General features: G+C 36.5%; 1 protein-coding gene and 1 pseudogene across 1 annotated transcript in view; one reads left to right on the top strand and one right to left on the bottom strand.

The window, feature by feature from the left end:
• The window catches only part of LOC130707179 (peroxisomal multifunctional enzyme type 2-like), a 54110-nt gene that overhangs the window by 11527 nt on the left and 22313 nt on the right, over nt 1-20270 (bottom strand). Inside the window, exons 5-9 of the mRNA XM_057540388.1 lie at nt 17095-17164; nt 16287-16393; nt 14372-14458; nt 8163-8249; nt 7024-7162 (exon numbers count right to left, since the gene is read on the bottom strand). Of these exons, the coding sequence (XP_057396371.1) occupies nt 7024-7162; nt 8163-8249; nt 14372-14458; nt 16287-16393; nt 17095-17164 (490 nt within the window). The remainder of the gene's footprint in view (nt 1-7023; nt 7163-8162; nt 8250-14371; nt 14459-16286; nt 16394-17094; nt 17165-20270) is intronic.
• On the top strand, nt 13335-13832 carry LOC130706531 (60S ribosomal protein L21-like; annotated as a pseudogene).

The following is a 20270-nucleotide window of genomic DNA, read 5'->3' as shown; positions in this document are numbered from 1 at the left end:
AAACTACTAGAACTGATAAACAAATTCAGCAAGGTAGCAGGATACAAGATTAACATACAGAAATCAGTTGCATTTCTTTACACTAACAATGAAATATCAGAAAGGGAAAGTAAAAAAAACAATCCTTTTTAAAATCGTATCAAAAAAATAAAAAACTTAGGAATAAACCTGACCAAGGAGGTAAAAGGCTCATATACTGAGAACTGTAAAACACTGATAAAGGAAATGGAAGATGATTTAAACAAATGGAAAGATATCCCATGCTCTTGGATTGGAAGAATTAATATTGTTAAAATGGCCATACTACCCAAAGCAATTTACAGATTTAATCAATCCCTATCAAATTACCCATGACATTTTTCACAAAACTAGAACAAATAATTCTAAAATTTATATGGAACCATAAAAGACCCAGAATTGCCAAAGCAATCCTGAGGAAAAAGAACAAAGCAGGAGGCATAACCCTCCCAGACTTCAGACAACACTATAAAGCTACAGTAATCAAAACGGCATGGTACTGGTACAAAAACAGACATATGGATCAATGGAACAGAAGAGAGCTCAGAAATAAACCCACACATCTACGGTCAATTAATCTTTGACAAAGGAGGCAAAAATATACAATGGAGAAAAGACAGTCTCTTCAGCAAGTGGTGTTGGGAAAGCTGGACAGCTGCATGTAAATCAATGAAGTTAGAACACACCCTCACACCATACACAAAAATCAACTCAAAATGGCTTAAAGACTTAAGTATAAGACATGACACCATCTTGTAAAAATAAAATACAGTGTGTGTCTGTGGAAAAAAAAAAAAAAGACATGATACCAGAAAACTCTTAGAAGAGAGCATAGGCAAAACATTCTCTGACATAAATCGTACCAATGTTTTCTTAGGTCAGTTTCCCAAGGCAAAAGAAATAAAAGGAAAAATAAATACATGGAAGCTAATCAAACTTATAAGCTTTTGCACAGCAAAGAAAACCATAAACAAAATGAAAAGATAACCTCCAAACTGGGAGAAAATATTTGCAAACAATGTGACAGACAGGGCTTAATTTCCAAAATATACAAACAGCTCATACAATTCAATGTCAAAAAAAAAAAAATCAAAAAAATGGGCATAAGACCTAAATAGACATTTCTCCAAAGAAGACATACAGATGGCCAATGAGCACATGAAAAGTTGCTCAACACTGCTAATTCTTAGAGAAATGCAAATCAAAACTACAGTGAGGTATCACCTCACACCAGTCAGAATGGCCATCATCAAAAAGTCTACAAATAATAAATGCTGGAGAGGATGTGGAGAAAAAGGAACCCTTCTACACTGTTGGTGGGAATGTAAAATGGTGCAGCCACTATGGAGAACAGTATGGAGGCTCCTTAAAAAAACAAAAATAGAGTTACCATATGATCCAGCAATCCCACTCCTGGGCATAATGCCGAAGAAAATTCTAACTGGAAAAGATACATGCACCCCCAATAGTCATAGCAGCACTATTTACAATAGCCAAGACATGGAAGCAACCTAAATGTCCATCAACAGATGAATGGATAAAGAAGATTTGGTGTGTGTATGCGTGTGTACACACACACACACACACACACACACACACACACACACACACAACCAGACTACTACTCAGCCATAAGAATGAAATAATGCCATTTGCAGCAACATAGATGGACCTAGAGAATATCATACTAATTGAAGTAAGTCAAACAGAGAAAGACAAATATCATATGATATCACTTATATGTGGAATCCAAAATATGAACTTATTTACAAAACAGAAACAGACTCACAGACAGAAAACAAACTTATAGTTACCAGAGGGGGAAGAGGGGAGGGGATAAATTAGGAGCTTGGGATTACCAGATACAAACTAATATATATAAAATAGGTAAACAACAAGTCCTACTCTTTTGCACAGGGAACTGTATTCTGTATCTTGTAATAAGCTATAATGAAAAAGAATATGAAAAGAATATATATATGTGTATATACATATGTATATACGCATATATATAACTGAATCACTTTGCTGTACACCAGAAACTAACACAACATTGTAAATTAACTGTATGTCAATTAAAAAAAAAAGTATAGATCCAATAAACAAACTAACCTAGGGATGTCATGTGTTAAATAAATAAATAAATAGATAAACCGATAAGCTATATATCTATTGTATAGATTGTACAACACAGGAAATATATTTTATAATAACTATAAATGAAATATAACCTTTAAAAATTGTGAATCACTATGTGGTACACCTGAAATTTATACAATATTGTACATCAACTATACCTCAATAAAAAATTTTTATTTTATAATAAATAATAGTGTTATAGATTTTACTCAACAGGATGACCTTGCTACAATGTTCTGATTTCAGCTCCCAAAACAGCTGAAGAAGTCTACAATGTCTCTCTTTCTGATTCTTTTCTTTTCATTAATATTTTGCACATCAGTATGGATAAGAAGGTGCAAGTGAGCATTCCAAGATCTGGGCTTCCTTCCCAAAAGCACCTCACTGAGGCCCACCCTCTGGTTTCTTATGCATGTCAAGGGCCTACATCTCTCCATTACACACTCCTGTTCCCCAGAGAAGAGGAAGGGACCTTGCCCAGGCAGCCCTCCTGCTCCTAGATGATCAAGCACGACAGGCCTCAGAGAGGCCTAACCTCGAAAGACATAGCTCCTCCTCCTCCACAGCCAAAACCAACACTGATACCAGAACTCTCCCCATTCTCTCTAGACTCACACTAATTTAGTTTTTAAAAATCCCGACATAGACACACATTCTGCCCAGAGATTCATTGTTGGTGTTGTTTGGATGGCAAGATAGGGGAAGGAGCAGGGAAGATGGGCACGGTCCAGGATCCTTGGTTTGACATGCATCTTCCAGGCCACTGAGCCCAAACCCCTTGGTTCCTAGACTTGCTCAAGGCCTGTCACTTGTGTAACTCCAGTTCCGTAGGTGAACTAAGGAGCTGAGCCTGTTCTCTGTACACAGGTTTGGATCTGCCATAATGCAAACATGACTGGGACAACTAACAGCAATTTAAAATACCAAGAATTTGGTGATTAACTGTTTAGCAAAACATTTTTAAAACTGCTTGTAAAAAAAAAAAATTAGGTATTCCCTAAGTCAGAGCATTCAATCATCTATTTTATGCCATTAAGCACCAAGATGCAAAAGAGAGATACCAACATGGAATCATCTTCTAAAATATCATAAGCCAAAACACCTAGATACTTTCTACTGCTGCCAGCTACTCTGATTTAGCTCAGTGACACAAAGATGGTGAGAAAACAACCAGAATTGAAAGAAGTTACACAGCTGAGAATCAGATCAAATAAAAGACAGGCAGGGCTTCCCTGGTGGCGCAGTTGTTGGGAGTCTGCCTGCCAATGCAGGGGACGCGGGTTCGCGCCCTGGTCTGGGAAGATCCCACATGCCACGGAGCAACTGGGCCCGTGAGCCACAATTACTGAGCCTGCGCGTCTGGAGCCTGTGCTCTGAAACAGGAGAGGCCGCGATAATGAGAGGCCCGCGCACCGCGATGAAGAGAGGCCCTCACTTGCCGCAACTAGAGCCCTCGCACAGAAACGAAGACCCAACACAGCAATCAATCAATCAATCAATCAATCAATAAAAAAAAAAAAAAAAAAAAGACAGGCAGATAACCAAAGATAATGATAAACCCTTTCAGAGAAAGCTTCAAGATCCAATTTGACTGTTAGCTGTGATAAATTGGGACCTGAAGAAGAGATGATAAAACAAACAAAAGCCACAAGCATCAATTACAAGTAGTTATTAACAGGTTTCTAATATTCCTATTTTTCCGGTGAAAATACAAGAAAAAACCTTTTGCCTAGGTTAATTAAAGGTAATTATTAAATGTAAGCACATTTTCTAATACTTTCTACAAGGAAAGTGATACTAAGATAAGGAGAAAATCTTAGTTGCTTATTGACACTATATTGAAGGAAATTATGCTATTTGCCAGAGTGAATCACTTGTATACTTTACAAATCTCTACAGAGTTCTCTTCTGCCAACTGTGAGACACATAATTCCAGCACATTTTCTCTCTTATAGATCGCATTCCTTTCCTTCACCAGTACCTTCAAAAATCCTGTGTTTTATATTTATAACTCAACTTCTAATATAGTTTCATCTATAGGGGAAAAGGTTGAATTCCATCATGAATAGATAGAAAGGAGGAAGGACAGAAAGTAGAAAGAAAGTGATGCTACCTACATATCACTGTTAATCTATGAAGTTTTTTAGAAAAAAAAAATAGACACTTTGAACTTTGGGTAACTAAATACGTATTACATGTTTGGCTTCCTTTACCCCCTTCTGAATTAACCTCCTATAAGCACAAATGTCTTCCAGAAGGACAAACATCAAAATGTTAACTGTAGGTAGTGGGATTATACATCATTATTTTCTGCTCTATATTTTTATATACCAAATTTTATATAATGAAAATATACTCCCTAAAAGGAATAGCAATTGTTATGTTAACAAGAAACTTACATTAAACCAAAATCAATTGAACAAAACTTCAAAATATTTCCTAGGAATATGTAATAGAAGATGGTCTCAAAAAGTTTTAGTTGACTTAGAGATACATTTTAATTTTTTTGGTCTCAGTAAGCATTTACAGTGATCTTTAATTGTAATGAGAAATAAAACAGTCTGATTTACAAGGTATTTAGGCACTCTAAAATAGTAATCTCAGAATAAAAATAATGAAAATCTACAAAACAGTAGTTTCTACTGTGCAAGTAAAATCCCAAACCTAAAGATTTTTTCCTTTAAAAAAAAGTCTGTATAGACAGATTATCTGCATGATATGTGGTATACAAATAAAGAGTGAAGATGGTTCATACCATCAGTTGTGGGACTTGCAGAAGCACAGCCTACAACCCTTGCTTTCAGGTACCACCATAGTATACTACATCTCATACACTAGCCTACAGTCCCCAGAGAAGGATTACAACCAGGTTTGAGATGGGCCTGAAAGTTAACATGGTCCTGGAGTGTAAGCCAATCACAGGTCACTTCCAGGAGTCCCTCAGCATTCCAGGGGCTCTTGGCCAACCTTAACTACACAGGATCCCATTGTACTTCACAGTTATGAAGGACGGGAAAAATCCTTGAGCTAAAAACTATTCTGGATGCTCTCTGTACCACATTAGTAGACAGATTCAAGGGACCACAGCTGCTTGACTACAAATGAAAGGATCCTGTCCCTTGGGACCTCAAGACAAAAAACATGAGAAATCAAGAAGTTTCAGTGAACATTCACTGATACACCCTTTTTCTCCAACAGCTCTAGAGATCGTAATACTCTATAACATAAACCTAAGGTTAGAATACTCCATAAAGAAAGAATATTCTACCAATCAAAGTAAGGCTAGAACACTTTATAATATAAAGGTAAAGAAGTGATGGTCAGCGTTCATTAATAGCATGCTTCATGATTCAAAATATGAATAGCGGTCAGCTATGGAATAAATGTTTGTGTCCCTCCAAAATCCATACGTTGAAGCCCTAATCTCCAAATAATGATGGTATTTGGAAATGGGGCCTTTGGGAGGTAATTAGGTTTAGGTGAGATCATGAGAGTAGAGCCTCCATAATGGGGTTAGTGTCCTTAGAAGAAGAGACATGAGAGAGAGATGATCTTTCTCTCTGCCTTGTGGGGAAACAGTAAGGAGGCGGCCATCTGCAAACCAGAAAGAGGGTTCTCACTAGAGCCCAAACATGCTGACACCCTCACACTGGACCTTCCAGCCTCCGCACTATGAGAAAACAAATTTCTGTTGTTTAACCTACCCAGTCTATAGTATATTTGTTATAGCAAACTGAACTAAGATACTCTCATTGTTAGAAGCAGTGGCCTCTCAATCTATAATTGACTGATGCTAAAGAAAGCGAATGGACATATACTCACTTCCCTGCCCTTTAACCTATATAGAAGCAGCACAGTGAAATCTGATAAAGCCACATATTTTTCTGTCATGATATATAGACACTGGATACTTAAAAACTTGCTAACAGATCTGGCTGATTAGCAAAGTAAGCCCACAAAAGTGCTAGTGCTTTTACTACGCAGACAGAAAAAGAAGAAAATTCTCTGATCTAGAAAATTTTTTTTACTCATCTTTAGTAATTTCATCATACCTTCCCCAATTTTACTTTAAGAATTAAATTAAAATTGGACACTGCAATCTTTTAAGAGACCACAGCACAGAAAAGTTTGTGCCATGATTAAGAATGTAGTTACACAACAGATACAAAAGACATGGTAGAATTTTTTTTACCCCTTTCCCTTTTTATCTTCTCTTTCTTCTTAAAATGGTACCAGAGTCCTTTTGGAGCTCCACAGAAGTGAATGGAAATGTGACTGCTTTCTCTCTGCAGCAACTTGGCTTATATCGGATGCCTTGCCAGGTTGCTAACATGGCACTCTAGTAGATAACTTCCCTAGATTAGATAAAATTAGTACCTTTGATTGCCATCTGTATAGATGAAGAAAATAATTATGATTATGTACTGATAGCTAAGGTGATAATCCAAAATGTTAATTTGGGGGGAATGAAGAAAATATTTTTAAAGCTGTTAAAATGTAATGAGAATTACTCAAAACTTTAAAATATTTCATTTAACCTGATGTACTTTCTTCACATTTAAGAGGAATTTGAAGATTAGTTAAAGAAGCATACGGCTAAGGTGACTGTTTAAAGTACTAATTTCAGGTGTTACAATGAAATCTTTAAAACAGATATTTTCATTTTAATTGATTCCCTTCATCTCTAAAAAACATGCATGGCTTTGGGTGCCATGAAACCCGTTATTTCCCATAAAAAAACAACTTACCGAAGAAGAAAAGATTTACCTACCTTCAAAGAGACAGGCTTTAGTTATAACAAGGATACTTTATCTCTTTTGACTAAGAGTTATCTTAGAATATTACAGAGCCAGGGACATGACTTACTCCACTTAGCTGCAGTATTTTCACCTTTAGTGATATGCCACTCAAACACAGCATTTACTTTCTTCACCACCTCTCCCCCTATATGCTGAAGGCGGCGACCTATTTCCTCAAACACAAGGGTACTCTGAAGCTCCCTACCCTAGCAAAAAGAGAAAAGTTAATTTAATTTTAGAAGTTCTGTAAAAATGACTCAAGGGGATAAAACTATTACAAAATAAAAGTGCAACAACATGATTTTCTTTAAAAACCTGCACATAAATAAGGCAAACTAGTTTTTTCTCACTAGGTTTCTTTCATACCTTTCCTTATATTAATTTATGTCATCCAGAACCTCAGTCCTCTTAATAAAAGAATTTTACTTTTATCAAAATTCAGAAATAATATTTTACAAGTAGACTAGGAACTAACTGGATAACTTATATCCTAACTAACTTCAGCAGGAAGATACTGGGCAAATCAATCAACTACTGTGGTCTCATTTCTTTGTTTGTAAAATAGGACTAAATTACATAGAGCCTGAATTTCTTTCTAGCTCTAAAATTTCTTAAGTTTTTGATCTTAGATTCTTTTTAAAGAGATTTTAATTTTCATTCAGTTATATGATTATATGGCGAATGAAAGACAAACATCATGGGTTTAAAAACCTCGACATTACAAAGTTAATATTTTGGAGAAAGAAAATATAAATATTTTTATTAAAAGTCTCAGCATGTTAATACAGAATAACACAAATGTTTTAATAAATAATACATGCTACTGTGTTTGTATCTGCATTCAAAGCATTATACAAATCTTTAAATCAAGAAAAAGGTATAGGATATTTAAATTTTTAATATATTTTTCTCCCAAATACTGTTTAAGATTTCTCATTAAACAACTGATTTAGTTACTATAAAACTAGAAAATTACTTATATTCTCTTGAAAGATACCCTAGTATCCCCACAAAGAAGTTTTTCAAAAAATTCATAAGTTGTCAAAATATTCCTTTTTCTCCAAGCAGTTTTAATGTTCTCCAGTTCAAGAATTAAGAATCTTTCATAGCTCTTAATTTTCTAAAGTAGACTGAATATTCTTAAAGTGATCTTAATTGAAATTCATAAGTCAGGGTATGACTTGGATGTCAGTGGTTATAACCCACCTCAGATGGTGTCTTAGCTACAACATCAGCTGTTGGCACAAGATCCACATATGCATTTGAAATGACGATGTCTCCAGTTCCTTGGATCTTATAAAGGTACAAGAGGAAAAAAAAACAACCAGTTCACTCTGATGATTCCAATGAAAATACAATTTCATTGTGAAAAGTCTTTTAAAAGAAATTTACATTTTTCTTCATATGAAAAAGAAAATAATCCAAATTAAATAAACAGTTCATAAATTAAATATCAAGAGAAATATACATGAAGGCTTACTGATTTAATACAAGTGTTAATAACCCTAACTGTAGAATCAACTGGAGCCTTTTTAAAAAATATTTATGACCAGGTCCCATCTCCAAATATTCCAATTTAAATGGTCTGGGGTGGACCCTGAGCACTGGTATTTGGGGGATTTTTTTTTTTCCAATATAAGTATGTCTAATGGGGAGCCAGGGTGAGAATTGCTTAATTCTTATAAATAGTAAAAGGCATGGCAAAAAATCCACATGAGGTAGGGGTACGTAAACTGTATTTGTTCAGTTAACATAGAATAAAATTGGGTAGGAACAGACCACAGTCTTTTAAAAGAAATAATTCTAGCTCTTATTTCAAAAAGGAAGTGTACACAGTATAAAGTAATATGTAAATAGCCTTTCTATAAAATATTAAAGGAACTCTAATTCCTAATACTTCAGCTAAAATTATTCCAGTGGTATTCTTTCAAAAAATTATGGTATTGCTACAAATGTATAGGACAATGCCTAAAACTTAAGGCAGCATTTATTAAAACTGACTTTTAACAATCAGGAAGATCATTCTCCCTTGACTACTTCCCATTATACGTCAGAAAAAAAGATCTTTCAAACAATCCTACCTCAAGAAACAAGAAAAATCTCAAATAAACAGCCTAACATTACCCTAAAGCACTTAGAAAAAGAAGAACAAAAAAGCCCCAAAGTTAGCAGAAGGAAAGAAATCATAAAGATCAGATCAGAAATAAATGAAAAAGAAATGAAGTAAATGATAGCAAAGATCAATAAAACTAAAAGCTGGTTCTTTGAGAAGATAAACAAAATTGATAAACCACTAGCCACACTCATCAAGAAAAAAAGGGAGAAGACTCAAATCAATAGAATTAGAAATGAAAAAGGAGACGTAACAACTGACACTGCAGAAATACAAAGGATCATGAGAAATTAGTACAAGCAATTCTATGCCAATAAAATGGACAACCTGGAAGAAAGGGACAAATTCTTAGAAAAGCACAACCTCCTGAGACTGAACCATGAAGGAATAGAAAATATAAACAGACCAATCACAAGCACTGAAATTGAAACTGTGACTAAAAATCTTCCAACAAACAAAAGTCCAGGACCAGATGGATTCACAGGCGAATTCTATCAAACATTTAGAGAAGAGCTAATACCTATCCTTCTCAAACTCTTCCAAAATATAGCAGAGGTAGGAACACTCCCAAACTCATTCTATGAGGCCACCATCACCCTGATACCAAAACCAGACAAAGATGTCACAAAGAAAGAAAACAACAGACCAATATCACTGATGAACACAGATGCAAAAATCCTCAACAAAATACTGGCAAACAGAATCCAGCAGCACATTAAAAGGATAATACACCACGATCGAGTGGGGTTTATCCCAGTAATGCAAGGATTCTTCAATATATGCAAATCAATCAATGTGATAAACCATATTAACAAATTGAAGGAGAAAAACCATATGATCATCTAAATAGATGCAGAAAAAGCTTGTGACAAAATTCAACACCCATTTATGAAAAAAGCTCTCCAGAAACTAGGCATAGAGGGAACTTACCTCAACATAATAAAGGCCATATATGACAAACCCACAGGCAACATCATTCTCAATGGTGGAAAACTGAAACCATTTCCACTAAGATCAGGAACAAGACAAGGTTGCCTTCTCTCACCACTATTTTCCAACATAGTTTTGGAAGTTTTACCCACAGCAATCAGAGAAGAAAAAGAAATAAAAGGAATCCAAATCGGAAAAGAAGAAGTAAAGCTGTCACTATTTGCAGATGACATGATACTATACATAGAGAATCCCAAAGATGCTACCAGAAAACTACTAGAGCTAATCAATGAATTTGGTAAAGTAGCAGGATATAAAATTAATACACAGAAATCTCTTGCATTCCTATACACTAATGATGAAAAAGCTGAAAGAGAAATTAAGGAAACACTCCCATCTACCATTACAACACAAAGAATAAAATACCTAGGAATAAACCTACCTAAGGAGACACAAGACCTGCATGCAGAAAACTACAGTATACTGATGAAAGAAATTAAAGATAATACAAACAGATGGAGAGATATAACATGTTCTTGGATTGGAAGAATCAATACTGGGAAAATGACTATACTACCCAAAGCAATCTACAGATTCAGTGCAATCCCTATCAAACTGCCAATGGCATTTTTCACAGAACTAGAACAAAACATTTCACAATTTATATGGAAACACAAAAGACCCTGAATAGCCAAGGCAATCTTGAGAAAGAAAAACTGAGCTGGAGGAATCAGGCTCCCTGACTTCAGACTATACTACAAAGCTACAGTAATCAAGACAGTATGGTACTGGCACAAAAACAGAAATATAGATCAATGGAACAGGATAGAAAGCCCAGAGACAAACCCACACACATATGGTCACCTTATCTTTGATAAAGGAGGCAAGAATATACAATGGAGAATAGACAGCCTCTTCAATAAGTGGTGCTGGGAAAACTGGACAGCTACATGTAAAAGAAGGAAATTAGAACACTCCCTAACACCATACACAAAAAGAAACTCAAAATGGATTAAAGACCTAAATGTAAGGCCAGACACTATACAACTCTTAGAGGCAAACATAGGCAGACCACTCTATGACATAAATCACAGCAAGATCCTTTTTGACCTACCTCCTAGAGTAATGGAAATAAAAACAGGAATAAACAAATGGGACCTAATGAAACTTAAAAGCTTTTGCACAGCAAAGGAAACCATAAACAAGACGAAAAGACAAACCTCAGAGTGGGAGAAAATATTTGCAAACAAAGCAACTGATAAAGGATTAATCTCCAAAATGTACAGGCAGCTCCTGCAGCTCAACATCAAAAAAACAAACAACCCAATCCAAAAATGGGCAGAAGACCTAAACAGACATTTCTCTAAATAATATATACAGATTGCCAACAAGCACATGAAAGGATGCTCAACATCACTAATCATTAGAGAAATGCTAATCAAAACTACAATGAGGTATCCCCTCACACTGGTCAGAATGGCTATCATCAAAAAATCTACAAACAATAAATGCTGGAGAGGGTGTGGAGAAAAGGGAACCCTCTTGCCCTGTTGGGGGGAATGTAAATTGATACAGCCACTATGGAGAACAGTATGGAGGTTCCTTAAAAAACTAAAAATAGAACTACCATACGACCCAGTGATCCCACTACTGGGCATATACCCTGAGAAAACCATAATTCAAAAAGAGTCATGTACCACAATGTTCACTGCAGCACTATTTACAATAGCCAGGACATGGAAGCAACCTAAGTGTCCATCGACAGATGAATGGATAAAGAAGATGTACCACATATATACAATGGAATATTACTCAGCCATAAAAAGAAATGAAATTGAGTTATTTGTAGTGAGGTGGATGGACCTAGAGATTGTCATACAGAGTGAAGTATGTCAGAGAAAAACAAATACTGTATGCTGACACATATATATGGAATCTAAAAAAAAAAAAAAAGGTTCTGAAGAATGTAGGGGCAGGACAGGGATAAAGATGCAGATGTAGAGAATGGACTTGAGGACACGGGGAGAGGGAAGGGTAAGCTGGGATGAAGTGAGAGAGTGGCATGGACACATATACACTACCAAATGTAAAATAGATAGCTAGTGGGAAGCAGCCACATAGCACAGGGAGATCAGCTTGGTGCTTTGTGTCCACCTAGAGGGGTGGGATAGGGAGGGTGGGAGGGAGACGCAAGAGGGAGGGTATATGGGGATATATATTTATGTATAGCTGATTCACTTTGTTATACAGCAGAAACTAACACACTATTGTAAAGCAATTATACTCCAATAAAGATGTTAAAAATAAATTAAAAAATAAAATAAACGTAGGTGAAATAATTAGAAAATAAGAGGGTTCCAGAATATGTGGCACCAACATTAATTGTAGGAGGATTTCAGAGAAAGCCAGTATGTGTTTTTATATGGATGAGGGAAAGGGGAGTAGTAAGGGACTGCCTCTGAGGACAAGGTAGAGCTTCCACTGAAGCCGAAAAGACAAAAGAAATTTGAAAAGTGAAATAGTGTGCATACATGAAGCAGGAAAATGATACTGCAAGCAGCAGGAAGTAATAAGGAGAAGGCAGCCATACAAAGAAGAGTTCTGCAAAGTTATTTATATTTATGAAAGAAATCATGATACAGTAAAAAAAAAAAAAAAAAAAAAAAAAGTTAGGGCCTAGGAAGTAAGCCTTGACCCAGGCAGACCTGGGTGTCTATCCCAGCTCCACCACTTTCTACGTGACCATGAGCAAGTTATTTAGGAGGCCTGAACCTAGATTTTCCTAAATTAAATGTAGAGCTGTTACGCATAGTAGAAATAATGGGATAGCCTGCTTATAGGTACTCGACAACTTTAAGCTGTTATTATTGTTGGTGGTGGTATTTAAACTGCTCGACACAAACCATCAATGTAGTACAAATGATCAGGCCAAAAAGTGTCACCCTGGTCAACTGTATTAACAAAAATAATCTGTAAAAAACTTATAAAAGGCTGATTGCATGTCCTTTTAGTATTTTACTGGAGCACTGCTAACAGCCTCACCCCAAAATTACTTAACTCTAATAGGGAGATATACTCTGTCTTGTTACTTACTATTAATTAAGCCCAGACTCTGTGACATAAGATGTTAATTTGTGTCACATTTTCATTTTATATCTGTCTGAGAGTCATGCCTTTAATTTTCTGAAGATTATATTCTGACAACAGCTTGAATGATGGGTTGAGCCAAAAAGATATGGTTGGTTGGGTTTTCAGAAATGCTATGTAGACAGGCACCAATTTAGCTGAGAATAAAAAACAGAAAATAGCTTCTTTTCGGCCAGAACCTCCATCTTCCAGTAATTCGCCAAAATGACCAACACAAAGGGAAAGAGGAGGGGCACCCGCTACATGTTCTCTAGGCCTTTTAGAAAACATGGAGCTGCTCCTTTGGCCACATACATGCAAATCTACAAGAAAGGTGATATTGTAGATATCAAGGGAACGGGCACTGTTCAAAAAGGAATGCCCCACAAATGTTGCCATGGCGAAACTGGGAGAGTCTACAATGTTACCCAGCATGCTGTTGGCATCATTGTAAACATACAAGCTAAGGGCAAGATTCTTGCCAAGAGAATTAATGTGCGTATCGAGCATGTTACGCACTCTAAGAGCTGAGATAGCTTCCTGAAACGAGTGAAGGAAAATGATCAGAAAAAGAAGGAAGCCAAAGAGAAAGGTACTTGGGTTCAGCTGAAGCGCCAGCCTGCTCCCCCAGGGAAGCACACTTCGTGAGAACCAATGGAAAGAAGCCTGAACTGTTGGAGCCCATTCCCTATGAATTCATGGCATGATGGGGGTAAAGAAAATAAAAGACCTGGACTGTAAATAAAAAAAAAAAAAAAAAAAAACAAGGTACGGAGGCATCTTATTTTCAATTAAAAGTTACCACTGGGCTTCCCTGGTGGTGCAGTGGTTGAGAATCTGCCTGCCAATGCAGGGGACACGGGTTCGAGCCCTGGTCTGGGAAGATCCCACATGCCGCGGAGCAACTAGGCCCGTGAGCCACAATTACTGAGCCTGCGCATCTGGAGCCTGTGCTCCGCAACAAGAGAGGCCGCGATAGTGAGAGGCCCGCGCACCGTGATGAAGAGTGTCCCCCACTTGCCACAACTGGAGAAAGCCCTCGCACAGAAATGAAGACCTAACACAGCCATAAATTAATAAAAAAAAAAAAAAAAAAAAAAAGTTACCACTGATTTTTTAAAAAAAACTTTCTAAGTTTTATCTCATATCCATAATATTAACCAAAAGAATGCTAGGATGGAACATAATTATAGGATACAGTGAAGAGGGTAACGAAACAATGTACCTCTAACTACATTATCCATACCTTGGTTTGGAAATGGATTCTATTTCCTTCCTTCCACATCTCAGTTTGTAGAGTTTGTCCTGGATATACTGGTTTTGCAAAACGAACCTTTAAAAAAAATGTGTTTTAGGGTTAAGAATGTTTTAATATGAAACTTTTCCACTTTGCAGGGGCGTGGTATTTGGGGGGAAGGTTGGAGAGCATAAAAGGAAGAAACAGAGACTGGACTATACTTAAATTCATAAAAATAGTAGTATGATAAAATTAGTAGAGATATAGTTAGTAAAAGTTAATTCTTTGTCTTTCAAAATATAGAATCAATAAATAGTTTAATCTTGACAAATCAAAACACAGAAGAATAATCATATTAAGTAGAGTTATATAGGTAACCACCAGAACAACTTAAGAGAAGCAGTTAAAAGTAGCACTAGGGGCTTCCCTGGTGGCGCAGTGGTTGAGAGTCTGCCTGCTAATGCAGGGTACACGGGTTCGAGCCTTGGTCTGGGAGGATCCCACATGCCGTGGAGCAACTGGGCCCGTGAGCCACAACTGCTGAGCCTGTGCGTCTGGAGCCTGTGCGTCTGGAGCCTGTGCTCCGCAGCGGGAGAGGCCGCGACAGTGAGAGGCCCGCGCACCGCGATGAAGAGTGGCCCCCACTTGCCGTAACTGGAGAAAGCCCTCGCACAGAAAAGAAGACCCAACACAGCCATAAATAAATTAATTTATTAATTAATTAATTAAAAAAAAAAACAGTAGCACTAATTAAGTCTGAGGAATAAGACCTGGGGTTGTTGTATAGGACAGAATAATTACATTTTTTATTTCTTAATTTTCTATACTATTTTATTTGCTCTGTGTATATATTATTCGCTGGTTTTTAAAATCATTATAATAATAACTATAAAATAGTTATAATAATGAGAATAATCAGTGTTATCAAAGGCAAGACATCAGAAAATAAATTTCCACTGCTGCATGGAGTACAAACTGATAAGAGCTTTTGGAGCTATTTGACACTGCCTTAAAGTTTTGTTTTGTTTTTGTTTTAAGTGTATGTCTTTCGATTTATGCAAAACTGTGCAGAGTCAGTTTTCTTTGCAATTTATAATGGATGAAAACTTGAAGCTAACTTAAAAGTGCAAAACTAGGGCTTCCCTGGTGGTGCAGTGGTTAAGAATCCGCCTGCCAATGCAGGGGACACGGGTTCGAGCCCTGGTCCAGGAAGATCCCACATGCTGCGGAGCAACTAAGCCCGTGTGCCACAACTACTGAGCCTGTGCTCTAGAGCCCACGAGCCACAACTACTGAGCCCGCGTGCTATAACTACTGAAGCCCGCACACCTAGAGCCTGTGCTCCGCAGCAAGAGAAGCCACCGCAATGAGAAGCCCGCACACCACAATGAAGAGTAGCCCCCACTCGCCACAACTAGAGAAAGCCTGCGCGCAGCAAGGAAGACTCAATACAGCCAAAAAATAAATAAATTTACAGTGACCACAAAAAAAAAAAGTGCAAAACTAAAATCAATATGCAACCAACATACTGATATAGGTGCATGTTTATTAGAGTTCAAATGCAGCCACTTAACATTTTCAATTAAATTAAGGCAAATTATAAAACAGTAAAACATGAATAAATAAATTTTTAAAGGTAAATCTTGAGTTTGTTAAGGCATATATGCTGATATATGTATGCTCCTAATTAATTTACAAAACAATCAAATCAATCTGTTAAAAGTATAACTGTATATAATATCCTTCATGATGCAAGTGTAATAGAGGCATTTAGAGCTACAAAAAGAGAACTTGCGGATTGCCAAGTCAATGAAATAATAAAAATAATAACTTCGGTATAGTACCTATTTTTAAGTGAAGTCACTAAGACTCCTCTAAAACTAAAAAGGAACAAGTAGTTAAATTATTAATAATTTACACATACCTTAATTGCTTTGAATCTTGACACATCATTATCTGTAAACTGCTGTAAAACATGCCTGGCAGAAAATCCAAATGTACATAATCCATGTAATATGGGCTTGTCAAAACCTAAAAATGAGAGAGAGAATTTAGTTAGATAAAGGCACATTTCATGTTTAAAAACCAAGAACAGTTCATTCAGGACTTCAAAAATACATTTTTAAACTGCATTAGCCTGACTCATACCACCTATTTTAACACATTATTGACCAGGGGGATTTTTGCAGAAACTAACGCCTATGGCGTTAATACATCTCCAGTCAATAATGTGTTAAGAAACATGGAAAATATTTTACAAATAATACTTCCTGGGAAAAAAATTATGAAATAAACAAAAAAAGAAAAAAAAAAGGAAGGAATGTCAGAGATCTGGGGACACAAATAATTATTTTGTTTCGCTTTGGTTGTAACCATGAAATCATCCACAGTGATTTCAATATCCATGTATGTAGATGATCCTTCTTCAACCTTTCAGTTCTTTGCTCTCCCCTCCAATGGCCTTGACCTTCATGATAACTCAGACACCCATCCCCATGGTCCTATCCTAGACCTTGCACTAGCAGGAGCTACCTTCCACCATAATCTGAATTTCACGTACACCATTTTCTGAACACTACTTCCCACCTTTCCATGTCTTTTGCATAAACATATTAGGAGAGGGCTATTTTTAAAATGTTACTCAAACTTCCAGTCATAAGTAGCGACGGCTTTAAGTATTATTTAGATAACTGAGCTAATATTTTCATTGGCTCACATTATTAGCAACTCACCTGCTAAGTTAGCAAAGTCAGGATCAATGTGTAAAGGATTCCAGTCTCCACTGAGGCGGTACAAAGCAGCCTGTGGAGAAAGAATTATAAAAGAAACTAGCACCCAGTGCCTTCTTAGAATACATTAAAATAAAAACAGGAAATATGGCTGATTATTGCATAAGAAATGCATTATAATGTACCTAATAGTAGCTTTGATTAAAAAATAACTATTTCTAACAAAAAAAGATTAAGTGTAAATCAAATGCTTTTTGTAACACCTGCCACTGAGATCATAAGGCGTGAGGACTGTCAAATAATAGGAAGGGGAACCAAGAACTACATCTGGGAACAACACTGGTTACCACTGCCGAAGGAGAAATTCACAAAAAGGAATCCATCAATCTACTCTCGTTAAAACACAATGAAGGGCTTCCCTAGTGGCGCACTGGTTAAGAATCCGCCTGCCAATGCAGGGGACACGGGTTTGATCCTTGCTCCGGGAAGATCTCACATGCCGTGGAGCAACTAAGCCCGTGCGCCACAACTACTGAGCTTGAGCTCTAGAGCCCGCGAGCCACAACTACTGAAGCCCAAGCACCCCAACTACTGAAGCCCTAGAACCCACGCTCCTCAACAAAGGGAAGCCACCACAATGAGAAGTCTGTGCACCACAAAGAACAGTAGCCCCCGCTCGCCGCAACTAGAGAAAGCCCGCGCACAGCAACAAAGACCCAATGCAGCCAAAAATTAATTAATTAATTAATTAATTTTTTAAAAATAAAATAAACATTTTTTTAAAAAAACACAATGAAGATAAGGTGTAAATGTTTATAGCCTCTTCTAACCAAGCAAAATTTATGCCAACTTTCTTAATGGGGTATTTTAAATTGAAGCCTGTAACCCAATACTAGACATATAAACATCACACACTTCTCACAAACTTTCATTCTACTGGGTACACTAAATCCGGAGATCAGCTCATCCTGCAAAAAAAAGACTAATAACTTGCCATTAAGATTATATTCCTGCTTACTCCAGATCCTCACATCACTTCTCTACTTAGATAAGGCAGAATTAGCAGAAAGATATAGATAACAATAGGAAAAAAGTCACCATACTTCCCAGCATTTAAATTGTGCATTGGTCAATTGAGAGAGTACTTTTCAGTACTGAAGGGAAGAAATTCACAAAAGAGCTAACAGTAAGTATTTAATGTATCTGTGTATTAACTTTGGGTCTGCCTCTAGACTTCTCTCTTATCAATTGCTAGGTTAAGGTTTCCAAGACTGTTAAGATGTTGTGTAGAGACTAGCCAAGTCAGCATACCTGACTTTCTTAATGAGTTTTTGTTGTTTTTAATTATTGATTATTTTTTTAACAAATTTTATTTATATTAAATAACATCTCCTATAACTCATAGGAAAATGTTGTTTACTTTTTAATATGTTTTGTACAATTTTAATAAGCTCTTTCTCTTTCCCATCATTCTATATGATAGTTTTCTAAATTATTCACTTTTTTAATGACTCAGTATTTTTTCCCTTTATATGGCTTCTAAAAATAATTAAATCAAATCAACAATTATCAAAAAGATGTGACTTAAGATTCTGTATAAGATGGTAGAGGATTAAATGATAAATTTTAGAAAGCACTTTAAAAAACAATAAAACACTAGGCAAATATACATCATCATGTTGCATACAAATGGTAAAAGAATGACGAATTTCAGGGCCCAAAGAGGAAGGTGTCAAACACGTAATAGATCATGGGCTTTGGCACCAGACAGACCTAGGTTCAAATCCAGCTCTGCCATTAGTGGGCAATTTTCTTTATCACCCTAGCCTCAACCTTCTCATTTAAAAAACTGATAGGCTAATCAAACTCTTACAGAGCATTATCCTTGATAAGTATTAATACCTCAATAAATGTGAACTATTATGATTATTTTAAAAGATTTCAGCAACGGTATAAGACAATCAAGTTTTTAAGATTAGTGCCAGTGTTCTTACCCCACAGATATCATTCCTATAAATGAAAAGAAACAACTCTTCTAGAGAAATCATATTAAAGGAATATGAAAATTTTCATATTATTTCAATGACAGCATTGCTTCCAACAGAAGGCAGAATTAGCAAAGACATAAAAGATCTATGATGAGAAATGACTAAAGTCAACTGATCAGATGTTTGACTAAATTCAATGATAATGCAAAATAACCATTCTCTAAACAATAAAGGACACTATCAAGGTTTATTTTCTGAATATCTTGAAGGACTTTTGTATTTCAGAAGAAGGGCAAAAAGCTTCGTGTTTTGTAGTTTCATTTCTGCCTAGATGTAAAAATCACTAAAATTCACACATACAAACTAAGAAAAATAGCTCTATATTGTCTTACTTGAGTATTAAATGTAAGTCGAGGATCTTCCATATATGAGTAAATTAGTTCTTAGTTTTATTTATTTAAAGTGTACCATTAGGGACTTCCCTAGTCGTCCAGTGGTTAAGAATCCACCTTCCAGTGCAGGGGACATGGGTTTGATCCCTGGTCAGGGAACTAATACTCCACATGCCAAGGGGCAACTAGGCCCTTGCGCCACAACAACTGAGCGCACACCCTCTAGAGCCCGCGCACCACAACTAGAGAGCCCACATGCCGTAACTACTGAACCCACACACTCTGGAGCCTGCACGCCACAACTAGAGGGCCCACATGCCTCAGTGAAAGAGTCCGCATGCCGCAACGAAGACCCTGTGTGCCACAACTAAGACCCAATGCAGCCAAATAAATAAGTAAATTTTTTTTTTAAAGTGTACCATTAAGTTAAACTAAATGCTAAATAAAAAGGGTCAGGAATTAGTTCTTCCCAAATCCTCACATCCCCTAAAAAAGCACACAGATCGACAAGAAAAACAAGTAAAACTACACAGATCCCAGGCCTACAGTGTAACTAGAAGAGAAAAACCACAAACTTCAAATTCCTATAAGTAGAAAAAAAAACACCTATATCCAGCAGCACTGCCTTCTGAGCACCCTCTCAAAACTACTAGAGAGAGTGGTAGGGGTGGGGAGGGGGAGTATAGCAGAAGCTCATGGAAGAGAAAAAAGGAAACAAAGAAAAATCACTTCGAGACACAGACAGTCTACCTCGAGGACAAAAATACTGAGAAGAATCCTGGAAGATTAGAATACTGAC

The sequence above is a fragment of the Balaenoptera acutorostrata genome, chromosome 2 (assembly GCF_949987535.1).
Source record: "Balaenoptera acutorostrata chromosome 2, mBalAcu1.1, whole genome shotgun sequence".
In the NCBI taxonomy this organism is placed as follows: Eukaryota; Metazoa; Chordata; class Mammalia; order Artiodactyla; family Balaenopteridae; genus Balaenoptera; species Balaenoptera acutorostrata.
The sequence above is the reverse complement of the archived record's forward strand: the minus strand, read 5'-3'. Positions and strand labels throughout refer to the sequence as shown.